Raw genomic sequence first — 14,373 nt, 5'->3', positions numbered from 1 at the left:
CAAGCTCTCTGTGAAGAGAAACAAAGGTTTCTATTTACGACGTGTTTTTGCAGCGTTGATAATTTTAGCCAATCACAGACAGCGTGTGGGAGCAATGGCCAATCAGAGGCGTTTAAGTTAGCCAGCGGTCAATACGCCAGTTTGTCCAGCGCGAGTCGTTTGCTCGTATAACCAACAAATTATAAACACAATGTAAATAAGAAATTAATTCTGCAGTATAGACAGAGTCTGAGTGTTCACTTGAGCCTTGAATTGTTTCGAACGGTTCAGTGAACTGGTTCATTCAGTTCACTAAAAAGAACCGGTTCAAAAGAACGATTTGTTCGCGAACCGGACATCATTAGTACACCCTGCAAAGTTTCGGGGAGTGACATCTTTGGAATGCACTGCTCCAACGAAGTCCAGGATCATGTTCTTTGAACATAAATAGCGTCCAATAAATAAATGTTAACAAACATCTGTGACATCTATGAAATGCATGATAATCCAGTGCACTCAGTTGCATGTTCTAGTAAACAACATATTTAAACACTCACAACCCGTCTGCATTCCATGTTACTGTGTTAATGCGTCCATGCCACAGGCTCTGTCATCATATCATGTCATGCATCCAACACATTTATCACTCCACTGAGCAATTACTGGGACCAGAATGAGCTTCATGCAGCACATAATTAGATATGAATGGAACTACTATGAGTTTCTCATTAACGGTCACTGCAGACACGTGCCCTGGCAAGACATTAACCATGCTAACTAAGCACACTTCAGGGAAGGGTGGAAGATAGACAGCCTATAACTACACTTTTAAGATGACAAAGTCATCCAACACATTTATCACTCCACTGAGCAATTACTGGGACCAGAATGAGCTTCATGCAGCACATAATTAGATATGAATGGAACTACTATGAGTTTCTCATTAACGGTCACTGCAGACACGTGCCCTGGCAAGACATTAACCACGCTAACTAAGCACACTTCAGGGAAGGGTGGAAGATAGACAGCCTATAACTACACTTTTAAGACGACAAAGTTATCCATAGATGCCAAAGAGAGAATGAAATAAAGAAAAAGAATGTTAATGCATTATTAATGCAATGTTATCATAATTTGGAACCAGTCATAAAAGGATCAAATAAAAATAGCAATCAAATAAGATACTAACTGAAAATATTCATTATGAATAATCTTATTTGATTATTATAAGTTCTTATTTGATCAATTTAAAAGTATACCCAATTTAATACTTGTTAACTCAAAATCATAATGATTAGAAATGTAGACATAGGAATTTCCTTAGAACTCCTTTAGGACTGTTCCTGAAATATTACACGTAAATAAAAGGCACTTATGGATAACAGTAATAAAGAAATACTTTATCAATAAAGGAAAGTGAAGAACATGTCTGGGTCATATTTCACCCCAAAAATAAAAGAAACAAATAAGAAATTATCTTTTGCATACAAAATAAAGCCTTTTTTGCATTGTGACATTATTTGATGCCAACGAAGCACATTTTTACTAATATATATATATATATATATATATATATAATGAGATGTAAAAAACAAATATCTGGAGTAAAATTGTACAATACTTTACAAAAAAAAAAAAAGAAAATGTGCAAAAAATGTATTGAACATAATAATAAAAAGTCCTGAAAGAAAAAAGTTCCTAAAACAGATGTCATTAAATAATAGATAAAATAAAATATTATGAAAAATAAAATATTAAAAAATAAAATAAATGCATTTTCCCACATTCCAGTAGTGAGAATTAAGGTGTAAAATGTGCTTAACTGTCATTAAAATAATTTAAATGTTTTTTTGGGGGGGGGATTTTAGGGTGCAATGTGACGTTTTCCTGACACTTCTGATTGACACATTCTAGTTTTGTTACAGGCAGGTCTTGACTGTTACATTGCAACACAGAAATGCTAGACTGTATCAAAGCTCTTCTGTTACTCTGCATCAGTTCCACACAGCATGACACACACATCGCAGTCCAGCACACTGAATACTCGCCTGTGCAGTGATGCTGACTACAGCCCTGTAGGGTTCAAGTGAGCAGAGGACTGTAAACAGTGTGGATGACAGTGCAAAAACTGCGCGGCACAGCTGACCTGGAGTCAGTCACAGCATTAACATAAATGGCTTTCACAGTTTCTTACGTGGTTCATAAAAGCCCAAAAAGACACTTACCTGCTTTTTAAGATGCAAAGGGGGACAGAGCATATGAAAAATATAATTGATTATTTATAATCAAAAATGCCTAGGACTCAGGAATTTCCAAGTGATCCAGAATAATGAGAGCAGCATTATGTGAAGGGGATGCCATCTGCTGGTAACTGTGTGTGTTTGAGTAATAATGAAGCAGTGTTGAATATGGGCACATAATTAATTTCAGCTGTAAACTGCAGCTTCTGCTGTCTCTCGTTTGTCTGCATTTGGAGATTTAATACATGAGTACTTTGGAATAACAATAAACAATAAAAGTCTTAAAAAAAACAGAGTTCAAGCCCCTTCAGAACTTTTTGAAAATACCACAGTTACTATATTGAAGAATATATGGCTAATTGCTGGAAATTAAGGTTATAAGAAATTGGTCATTTTATTTGTGAAAAAAAAAAACACTTTTTAATGTCTTGCTGGGGACTTTTATTTAGAAAGCGTTTCTGTTGACGCCAGTGCGCATGCGCAGTTTGTCTCCTTCACTTTGTCCTGTAGCAGTTCGTGTCAAATCTGAAACACTTGACACACTAAAGCTTCTGCTTTTTATCATTTTATTTCTGTCTCAACAACAACAACAGCAGCAGCATCCTCGGTATGAATTTATCAATCTATTATGAACTAGACCGCAACTTTAAATATCGAGGCAGTTAGTTGTGTGTAGTGTTGTTATAGCAATAAAAAACAGACAGCACAGCACAGCAGCTATTTTTCATAACCTCACCCTAGTCTATATTTAAACACCTTTTCCTTGTTAACTGTGTGGTTTTGTGCTGGTCATGATTAAATGCAACATGTTTGTGCTTTCTGCATATGATTAAGTCTTAAAGGCGTTTCCTCCATTCATGATTAGATTATGAGCTCGAGACCACGCCCCCTCATGCATAAACACACATAGCTGTTTTCTCTGCGTGATAATGCACGTGTCTGTTACTTTAATAACAGAAGACGGCGTCGCCTTCTTGTATTATAGCATGCATTTCTACTGAAGTGTTTGATAATCAGCTTTTCTGTTCCTCATTTCAGTATCAATGTCACTAAATATGCCTTACCCTACACAGGCAGTATTTTTAAGTATGATAGACACGTTTAATGCTCTAAAATGCTGCCTACAGCCCATTTTGTTTGTACTGCAATTAAAAAACCTACATGGACAATCATGTAAAAATAGATGCACAGTATTAAGGATGCTGGTTGGCATCGTTTTTTTGCATGCAATCAAGTTATAATTCGCTGGTTGTCCACTTATTTTCTAGTATCTAACAGGCCCTCATAAAATAATGTGAAAATAAAAGTCAAATATGTTGGCGGTCTAAATGCAATCATGGACAGATTATGAAAGCTTAATTTACTAACTAGAAAATGAACAACTACTATGAACTACATTCACACAGTGGATATGGTAACTGATTATGCCATTTAGAGGGTTTGCTTCATCTGCAGGTTCATCCCCGGTTTCTTCAAAAATGCAATTTTTGTAGCTTACTTGCAACACCATTGACAGTTTAAACATGCTGACATTTCCCCTTTCGTTTATGTATCAGATATAATGGCTGTTCCTCCTGCATACTCAGACCTGGGAAAAGCAGCCAAGGACATTTTCAGCAAGGGTTACGGTGAGGAAACTCACTCCATCCTGGAAAAGTTGTTTGCTTTAAAGACAAGTTGCATTCTACTGTATTTAATGTCTTTGTTTTGTTTGTAGGTTTTGGGATTGTTAAATTGGACCTCAAAACGAAATCTCAAAATGGAGTGGTGAGTTCGTTTTTTTTTTTATTTGTAGCAGTAGTTTATCTATTTTTTAAAAAACATATGGGCCCAACTAGAACAAAATTATATTTTGCATAAATAAAATTTAGATCTTAAGGACCATTAAAGGAATATTTCACCAAAAAATGAAAATTAGCTGAAAATCCAAGAGTTTTTTTTTTTATTTGTAGCAGTAGTTTATCTATTTTTTAAAAAACATATGGGCCCAACTAGAACAAAATTATATTTTGCATAAATAAAATTTAGATTTTAAGGACCATTAAAGGAATATTTCACCAGAAAATGAAAATTAGCTGAAAATCCAAGATGTAGATGAGTTTGTTTCTTCATCAGAACAGGTTTGGAGAAATGTAGCATTACATCACTTGCTCACCAATGGATGCTCTGCAGTGAATGGGTGCCGTCAGAATGAGAGTCCACACAGCTGATAAAAACATCACTATAATCCACAAGTAATCCACACCACTCCAGTCCATCAATTAATGTCTTGTGAAGTGAAAAGCTGCTTGTTTGTTATAAACAAATCCATAATCTACGCTGCTTCTGGCCAGAATACAAGTCCATAATCCATAATAACACTTCCTCCGGTGATAAAGTCGCCTGTTGTCCTCTCACATCAAAATCCACACACATATTTGTTTAGAGCTGTTTTGGCTTGCAAAAGGTGCTTGATCTGTGCAGATTTCTCTCCCGATTCAGACCAGACAGCTTTTTAATTAGAGAAAGCAATATGATGGATGGAGGACTCCTACAGTATTTTAGCTGAAAGCAACAGATTGAAGTTAAAATGTCTTAATAATGGATTTGTTACTTTACAAGACATTCATTGATGGACTGGAGTGGTGTGAATTACTTGTGGATTACTTGTGTTTTTATCAGCTGTGTGGACTCTCATTCTGACGGCACCCATTCACTGCAGAGCATCCATTGGTGAGCAAGTGATGGAATGCTACATTTCTCCAAACCTGTTCTGATGAAGAAACAAATATTTTGGATGGACTGAAGCAGGGTGAATTTTCAGAAAATAACATTTTTTGGGTGAAATTTTCCTTTAAGGTGTCATTGTTCTCATGACAGTGAAGCAGATTTCATTACCTTGATGCTTAATTGTCATGTATTTAAACATTAAAGCAATTGTTGTGTCTTTGATGCATCATTTTGGGAAATGCATTTAGATGGTAAGATTATTGTAGGTGTGTTTGTGTGATGTGGCATGTTTCACTCTGAAGGCCCACACGTCTCTGTGGTCTCCATCACACATCATTTACCATACAGGAGGAACTGCCTGAACTTTTATCTTGCTGTCAGTTATTCGTGGGTAACTATTTTCACGTCATGTGTGAATTTATTTTTGAATAATTTTTCTCTGACTACACAACCAACATCACTCTAGAGTTAAATAAGAGTCACGTCCCATCAGTGTTTCTGGTTCACAATCAAAATAAACCTAATTCTGTCACATCGCTCGCCATCTGCCATGCAGTAATTTCATGAGACACCTGCTCACACTGTCCTCTTAATGTGTTGTTTTTAATAATGCACAAATATAGACTTCCTGACAGATACTTTTAACTGTTAAATACAGGGTTGGTGGTAACAGTGTTGTTATTTTTTAACTAATAGTAAAATTAACACTATTAACTTTATTTAAAAATTGAAATATCAATAATTTGGTAAATTAGTAATTGAAAAATCACTAATTTGGTAATTGATAATTACAGGGTTTATCATAGCGGTGTTGTTGTTTTTAACTGTATCTCAAATTAATATTATTAAAAATCTGTATTTAAAATATCAGTAATTGAAAAATGGGTAATTCGGTAACTGAAATAAAGCTGAAATAAAATAGATATTAGATGAAAAGCTTAAACTTGAATAAAAAATTTGAAACGATGCCTTGGCATGAAGTACTAAAAATACTCAAATTAACTGAAATAATAATTAACTAAAGCTATTTATAAATATTTTAATAAAATCTTACATATTTAATTAAATATTTAAATAATAGGTAAAAACTAACTAAAAATGACAAAAGAAAAAATTAAATTACTAAAACTGATAATTGAAAATATGAATAAATACTGTAATAGTGTATAAATAATACTAAAATAATACTCATTGGTAGAAAGCAACAAGCTTCAAATGGCTTAAAAGTATAACAAATTTATAACAAATATTTAAGTGTTAATTGTCAGTAAATACTCATTGGTAGAAAGCAACAAGCTTCAAATGGCTTAAAAGTATAACAAATTTATAACAAATATTTAAGTGTTAATAATTGTCAGTAAAAAAGTCCAATATTATTTATCTTTACTATCTTCTCTGATAGTAAAAAAAAAAGTGAAATTACAATCTGAAATCAAAACATTATAATATACAACACAAAAGTAGGTAACAGTCTAGTGCTTTTGTAGCCTAACAGACCGATATGATTAAATAAAAAGCTGTTTGTTGCTAATACATGCCTAGTTTATTTTTTTTAATCCTGTTCATAAACTCTAATCCAACTGCAGGAGTTCAACACATCTGGATCCACCAACACGGACACGGGAAAAGCCGGTGGGAGTTTGGAGACCAAGTATAAGATGAAGGATCTGGGATTGAGTTTAAACCAGAAGTGGAACACAGACAACATGCTCACTACAGAAGTGTCTGTGGAAGACCAGGTCTGATCACACTCTCCTCATGACCTTTGACCCCTATTGAGTTGCATTGAGTATGATCAAAATGGTTTGCTATCATATTCATGATTTGTTGTATCATCTCCTCAGCTCGCACAGGGGTTGAAATTGGCCCTGGATACGTCTTTTGTACCAAACACAGGGTGAGTTGTTAGTATCTGATGCTTGTTTCATGCTTTTGTTTGATGTCTTTGACAGTGTTATTCTCTCTTTAGCAAGAGGAGCGGTAAACTGAAGACCGGCTACAAGCGTGACTTGGTCAATGTGAGCTGCGACATTGATTTCGAGGGTCCGGTTGTGCACTCTGCAGCGGTTCTGGGATACGAAGGCTGGCTCTTGGGCTACCAGATGGCGTTTGACACGGCCAAATCCAAACCGGTGCAAAACAACTTCGCTCTGGGATACAAGGCCGGAGATTTCCAGCTTCACACCAACGTGTAAGAAGCATTGAAAAACAACACAGGAAAATGCTGATCAGTGGATTTTAAGTTGATACTGCAGAAATTGCTATGAAAGCTTGTTTCTGCCACAGGAAAAATGTATAAATAAAAAAGGAAATTACTTTTTTTCATGCAATTCTGAGGTTATATCTCACAATTCTAGAATAAAGTCATAATTGTGAGATATGAACTCGCAAATTCTGAGAAGAAAAGTCATAATTGTGAGTTATAAGCTCGCAATTGTGAGAAAAAAAGTCAGAATTGTGAGATAAGTCGCAATTACTTTTATTTTTCATTCTGTGGCGGAAACAAAAAATCAGAACTGCGAGAAAAAAGTCAGAATTGCACATTTATATCTTGCGATTTTACATTTTCGGACTTATTTGTCAGAATATAAGCTCGCAATTAACTTTTTCATATTTTTAAATATGAAATATTTTGATTTAGCTAGCTACGATCCTGCTGACATTAGGGCTGGGTTGAAAATATTGATTTCCCGATTTTAATAAATTCTTATTTTATCGAAACTGATATTAATTCTTAAATCGCAAGAATCTATCTTTTAGTCTATGCTGTCTTCTCCTCCAGCTTTGTCACTTTTGATATGAAACTAAATCTGAGTTTTCAGCTCAGTTACAGTACAAAATAAGCATAAATTTAACATCAGAAACTAAATTAAAAGAGACCAGTTTACCGAAACGAATCACGTCTCATGAAATCACTCAATCAGTGTTTCAACCGCGGAAAGACGTCAATGAAACAGCTAGTGAACACTGTCACATAATGTTACATAGTTAAGTAAAAAACATTTTGAAGGCATGCTATTGGTTTAATATGTTCTGAATGTGTCATGTGTCACCAGTAATGACGGAGCTGAGTTCGGAGGATCTGTCTATCAGAAGGTCAGTGATCAGCTGGAGACGGCCGTCACTTTGACCTGGACTTCAGGCAGCAACAACACACGCTTCGGAGTTGCTGCAAAGTACCAGCTGGATAAAGATGCCTCGGTGTCTGTAAGTTCACAATCTGAGAAAAGGATAATTCACTTAATATGGATTGAGTTAAGCCAAAAAAGTACTCTATGCAAGTACGCAATCACCCATGCAAATTCTTGGCTAATGCATTACAAGCTTGGGGTTCCGTTGTACATAACAGCAATGCTGAGAATGCAAATGCAGATGTGTGTTGCATTATGATTCGAGTTGTGACCATCATTTGTGTAACTTGAAGCATCTGCATCCATGTTGTTTTTTGGATTATTTTCAGGTCTAAATCTGCCCTTACAGGGAAGTTATACTAAATATTCAAAGCTTGGAATGACCAACCTGAGCATGTTTCATTATTTCCTCATAACAGGCTAAAGTGAACAATGCCAGTCTGATTGGAGTTGGTTACACTCAGAGTCTTCGACCCGGTAATCGTGTTATGATTATTGTTTATGATCTCTGGATATGAACAGCATAACACTTCTACATTTCTGCAGTATGCAAACTGCACAGTTTGTGAATTTTCTTTAAGCACCGAATGACATTTGCTAAAATGTTCAATATACAATCAAAGCACCGCAGGGAGTACTTTATCCCAGAGTGCAGTGCATTTCATTTGAAGTGTGAAGAATGAACCAAGAGTGATTTTTAGCATATTCCTTTTTGATTTATTATTCAAGCATACTACTGGAAGTTGAGGCATTATTAAAGGAATGGTTCACCTGAAAATGAACATCTTCTGAAACTTTTCTCACCCTCGGGAAATCTAAAATGTAGATGAGTTTGTTTCTTCATCAGATTTGGGGAAATATCACCAATGGATGCTCTGCAGTGAATGGGTGCCGTCAGAATGAGAGTCCAAACAGCTGATCAAAACATCACAATAATCCACAAGTTATCCTCACCACTCCAGTCCATCAGTTAATGTCTTGTGAAGCCAAAAGCTGTGTCTGTAAGACATAAATCTATTATTAAGACGGTTTAACTTCAACTGGTTGCTAAAATACGAGTCCAAAATCCATAATGTTTTTTTTTCAGTGAAAAAGTCATCTCATCTGAATCAGGAGAGAAATATGCACAGATCAAGCACCGTTTACCAAAATCATTTTCTGAACAAATATGTCTGTGGATTTTAATGTGAGAGGACAACAGGGAATAGACATTTTCACTGGAGGAAGCGTTATTATGGATTATGGCAAATAATCTAGCCAGAAATGATGGTTTGAAAGTAAAAATGCCTTATTGATGGATTTGTTTCATACAAACAGGCATCTTGTCACTTTATAAGACATTAACTGATGGACTGGAGTGGTGTGGATTACTTGTGGATTATTGTGATGTTTTTATCAGCTGGTTGGACTCTCATTCTGACGGCACCCATTCACTGCAGAGGATTCATTAGTGAGCAAATGATGAAATGCTCAATTTCTCACATCTGTTCACATGAAGAAACAAACTCATCTACATTTCGGATGGCCTAAGGATGAGTAAATGTTCAGGAAAATTCATTTTTGGGCGAACATTTTATTTATTTATTTAAATATAATTTAAATTTATTACAAATGTACTTTTTAAAATTTTTTATTTCACTGCATTTTGCATGCAACAGTGAGATTATGTGACAGCAGTGTCGCATACTACTGTTTAATGGCGTTGATCTTTGCATACGGCATACAATTTGCTAAAAAACATACAAAGTGCTATTTTAAAACTAGTAATTATTAATAAATAGTAAGCCGTATATACTCCACAATATGTAGTACACTAGAATTTCATTCCAGTCATCTTGTGACCAATATTTTAATTCTTTAAGATACTTATTAACCTCTTCGTGCATCTTTTAATGTCTTACATTCTCTTTGTCCCATTGTAAAGGTGTGAAACTCACTCTCTCGGCCTTGATCGACGGAAAAAACTTCAGCACAGGCGGACACAAAGTAGGACTGGGTTTTGAACTGGAAGCGTAGCTGCCGTAGTGCAAAAGACACCGAAGAGAGAGCCGGTCCTCATGTTGTCCCTCCTACATCACACACTAGCACTCGATGACTAAAAACACTTAGCGGCATGTTGATGGTTTTTGCAAGTCTGTGGGAGCTGAGTGATTCAATCTCAACCGGCCGTAAGACCTGGCCTTCTAAGGGAAATATTTGCTGATCACCTGATTTATTTAACGACAGCCGCATATTTACGTAGAGCAAACCAAATTACACAAGTAGCGGTAGATTTGCAAGATTGGAGTGTTTCTCTGGTGATGTCAGTGCATGTTAAGGACTTGTGTTTGATTTATCGCGTCGGTGAGCGAAGGTCTTAAACTTGCATGGTTGTAGTTAAGGTTATTTCTCAGGATGCTGCACTTCTTGGGCTTTAGGCCTCACAGGAAACTGAACAGACAGCATGCGTATTTTTAGAGCTTGCAACACTATCTATTACACACTCATTGATGGTTAGAGAGCAACTCTGTCTTGTGGCAAAATATGCCGCTAGCAAACCATTTCAAAAGTGTACAAATGAGCTTTTTGTGCATTGAACTCTTTATGGGCACAGATTTGTGTAATGCGTTGTACATACCAACTGTTTTTCCATATTACTATTATATATATCGTTATTATATATAATAACTAATTTTACAGTCTTGGGGAAGTTGGTCTTTGTACCTAATTTTTCCAGTGGAAATTGAGGAATTTTAATAAACGAAGAAAAATTGAATGCTGTTTTGTGTTATTTAGAGTTGTGCTTGTTTCATGGACCTGCTTCACAGTACAAGTATGAGGAAAAATACAGTACCGTTCAAATGTCTGGGGTTTGAAAGATTTATTTATTAAATAAATTAATACTTTTATTCAGCAAGGATGCATTAAATCGATCAAAAGTGACAGTAAATACATTCATAAAGTTTCAAAAATGTATTATTCAGATGCAGTTTTTAAGGATCATTTGACACTGAAGACTGGAGTAATGATACTGAAAATTCAGCTTTGATCAAAGGAATAAATTACATTTTAAACTATATTCAAGTAGAAAACAGTTACTTTAAATTGTAATAATATTTCACAATATTAGTGTTTTTACTGTATTTCTTAATCAAATAAATGCAATCTCGGTGAGCAGAAGAGACTTCTTTCAAAAACATTAAAAAAAAATCTTACGCACCCCAAACTTTGAAACAGTACAGTATAGCATGTTCTTTACAAATATAATGTATAACTACAACAAAAGTTTTTTTTTTTTACATAGAATGTACAATGAAATGGGGAAAAAATGTGAACCAATAACAATTTCCTCACGTTGACCATCTGCACGGCAGATTTTGTTTCAGAGAAGGTTCACTTTTGCCACAACCTGCCTGCATCCGGTGCGAGAAAATTTCCATTCGCCAACTATATAGTATGATAGTTCTTCCGCAAGCCTTTCTACATGGGATCGATCTGGGTAGAATCCTTCCCTGGACATCTCGTCAATAAAACAATCCATTACGTGGCTCTTCTCCAGAAGCATAAAGGGCAGGAGCTCTGCCTCCAAAAATAGTATGTGGTATCTTTCAAGGTAGCTACGCAACCAAGGGTTCAGCTCCTGACTCAAGCTCAGACGGCCTGAGACGGCGACGCTGGAGTTGTGCAGAACGAACTTGGTGATGTCTTCATGTCCCAGGTTGCTGATGAGAATGTAGATGGCGTTTAAGTATTCGTTGTTGTTTTTGGGATGAATCAGGTCTTGCAATGTGTCCAGCAACTCCCTGGGCATGTGCTCCACCTCATCGAAGATAAAGACTGGTATCTTCTCCTCTTCCTCAGCCTGAGTGACCATTTCCGAGACGTGAGAGTCCAGAGATTTGGTGCATTGTGGGATATCGTCATCTGTTGGGCAATGGTGCAGAACGAAGTACTGCATCACCAAGTCCTCGCCAACAACCGAGCGGAAATGCTGAGCCAGTAATCGGCCAACGTGGCTCTTCCCAACTCCAGTGGGTCCATGGAGCGACAACGCTAAAGGTTTATTGTGTACATAAGTTGACAAATAATCATGTAAATGACCCAGAAGACTCTCTGCCACTTCCTGTTGGCCAAACACTTCCCTTTTAAGGGTTTTCTCCAGTCCGTCTAGATCATATTTAAGCACATGGTCATCCAAGTTCTCAATGGCATTGTAAACTTGTAGAAATACGATGATGCACAACAAGTAGAGGCAGTTCTTTGCACGGCTTCTCTCTTTTGTGGGTACGGCTCTCAAACTGCTGCTCGGATACAAAACCCGCGCCTTCCTCTTTTTCTTCCGCTTGCGCGGGGAGGCAGGGTTAGAGTTTATGGTGTCTTGAAGATTTTCAAAGGTGAAAAACTTTGGGCTGGTGGACCGTGGAGACATGAAGCTCTGGGACGACACCGCTGCTATCTCAAGACGCCGTTTCTTCATGGCCTGGTACTTCTGGCGAATGCGCACCATGGTTCGTACGCTAGAGGAGAACTGGGAGAAACTTCCCGTGCCATTTTCCTTCGTCTCTTTCGGCTGGTCTCCTCTCAGCCTGTCACTGGGTTCTTGTTCTCCCATCTGTGGAAAGCAATGACGAAATAAAAATCAAACAATATGAGAAAGACCATATGAGTTTGAGTAATCACCATGCTGTAAACAAAGAAATAACGACTGTATTTCAAAATCTAGCCACCATCTTTTAGCCGACTGTTTCTGCAGGATTTTCCAGCAGGGGAATGGTAGCAATAACAAATGGTGTGAAACTTGAGTGCTTGAAACTTGTTTTGACAACGTTTTGTTTGATATTTTTGCTCAAAAATTGGCACAGAATTAATTGGATGTTTCTGCTGCTAAAGGTTCTTTAAAATTCCATGGAATCTTTCCAGTGGACAAAAGGTTTCTTCTAGTAGAGAAAGGTTCTTTAGATTTAGATTAAAATTTCTTTACACTCTTAAAAATTAAGGTTCTTTATTGGCATTGATGGTTCCATGAAGAACCTTCAACATCCATGGAACCTTTCCATTGCACAAAAAGTTCTTTATAGTGGAAAAAGGTTCTTTAGATGATTCAAATGTTCTTCAAACTAAGAAATAAATGAAATCGTTTCTGAAACGTTCTTTGGGGAACCCAAAAATGGTTTGGAAGGCCAAGTCCTGCAGAGTTTAGCTCCAACACACTTCTAGCGAGTCTGAAGACCTTGGTTAAAGTGTGTTTATTCTGGTTAGAGCTAAACTCTGCAGAACAGTGGCTCACAAGGAACAGGTTTGGACAGTCCTGTTCTATGGCATCACTGCAAAATGCCTTTGGAACCTTTAAGTGTTCTTGTATGTTTCGTTTAGCATGCTAACCTCAAAATGAGCAAATGTTCTGTCCTCAGTGGCCCTTAAAAAGCCTTTGGTGCAAGATGACAGATGTTGTAAACAGCATGCATCATAAATTCAGCTTTTCTTTTGTGACACGTCGCACCTTTTATTTTGGTGCATTAAACAGTTTGCTTTTTCCATAAAACAGCAAATGCTGAAAGCAAGAATGGAGGCATATGCATTCAGATAATGAACAGCGAGAGGTCATTATAGACATGCATGATTAGCAGTGCCAAAGTGCAAATGCAATCTGTTTTTTTCAGCGACCTGGCCAGTTGCATTGGGGCAGGACCAAACTTGGCACAAAATAAATGAGTACTGGATATTTCTGCTTCTTGCATGTTCCGTTAAGCATGTTCACATCAAAGTGAGCGCATTTTCTGTCATGAATGAGCCTGAAAAAGCCTTACAACATGACTGATGTTGTAAACAGCATGCATCATAAACTCAACTTCTCCTTTGTGATGCATGTCACACCTTTATTTTGGTGACAGTTTGCATTTGCCAAAAAAACAGAGAAGGGTCTGGCTGCAGCTGGCGCTTGCACTCTCAGACGTGCATTCTCAGGCTTGCACTCTCAGACACTTGCACTTCCGCTAGCGACGTCACTTGCAGTCTTTATTATTTTTTATTTTGTTCTATTTGTTGATTACTTTTTGTTTGAATCTCTCAACATTTTACAACAGTATAGCCAGGTGGTGAAGACAAGACAAATTACGAAGTCACTTGCAATCGCCACTTGCACTCTCCGATACCTGCGACGTCACTTGCAATCGACACAAATCGTGCGTGTTGCCAATGGAGACAAGACGCTGTGGTGATTAAACGATTAAAGCTAATTTAGTACCGTAACCTACAGGGTCCTGCAAGAAAAAGACAAGACCTGCAAATCCGTGGCCACAGAACAGCAGAATATGAATGCAATGCACAAAGTCTCG

The 14,373-nt window shown here is 36.9% G+C and overlaps 2 protein-coding genes across 2 annotated transcripts; one reads left to right on the top strand and one right to left on the bottom strand.

Moving 5' to 3' along the window:
- Positions 1-2,687: 2,687 nt before the first annotated feature.
- Positions 2,688-10,972, top strand: LOC107665798 (voltage-dependent anion-selective channel protein 2-like). The gene is made up of 9 exons (XM_016456829.1): positions 2,688-2,826; positions 3,776-3,847; positions 3,937-3,986; positions 6,515-6,667; positions 6,773-6,825; positions 6,898-7,119; positions 7,985-8,135; positions 8,479-8,536; positions 9,984-10,972. Exons 2-9 carry the CDS (start codon positions 3,781-3,783, stop codon positions 10,073-10,075), a joined length of 846 nt encoding a protein of 281 aa, XP_016312315.1. The 5' UTR covers positions 2,688-2,826; positions 3,776-3,780; the 3' UTR covers positions 10,076-10,972.
- Positions 10,973-11,211: 239 nt separating this feature from the next.
- On the bottom strand, positions 11,212-12,650 carry LOC107665767 (torsin-4A-like). Its single transcript, XM_016456778.1, has one exon. It carries the CDS (start codon positions 12,648-12,650, stop codon positions 11,421-11,423), a length of 1,230 nt encoding a protein of 409 aa, XP_016312264.1. The 3' UTR covers positions 11,212-11,420.
- Positions 12,651-14,373: the final 1,723 nt, after the last annotated feature.

Source organism: Sinocyclocheilus anshuiensis, unplaced genomic scaffold (assembly GCF_001515605.1).
Source record: "Sinocyclocheilus anshuiensis isolate Anshui unplaced genomic scaffold, SAMN03320099.WGS_v1.1 scaffold743, whole genome shotgun sequence".
NCBI classification, from domain to species: Eukaryota; Metazoa; Chordata; class Actinopteri; order Cypriniformes; family Cyprinidae; genus Sinocyclocheilus; species Sinocyclocheilus anshuiensis.
The sequence above is the reverse complement of the archived record's forward strand: the minus strand, read 5'-3'. Positions and strand labels throughout refer to the sequence as shown.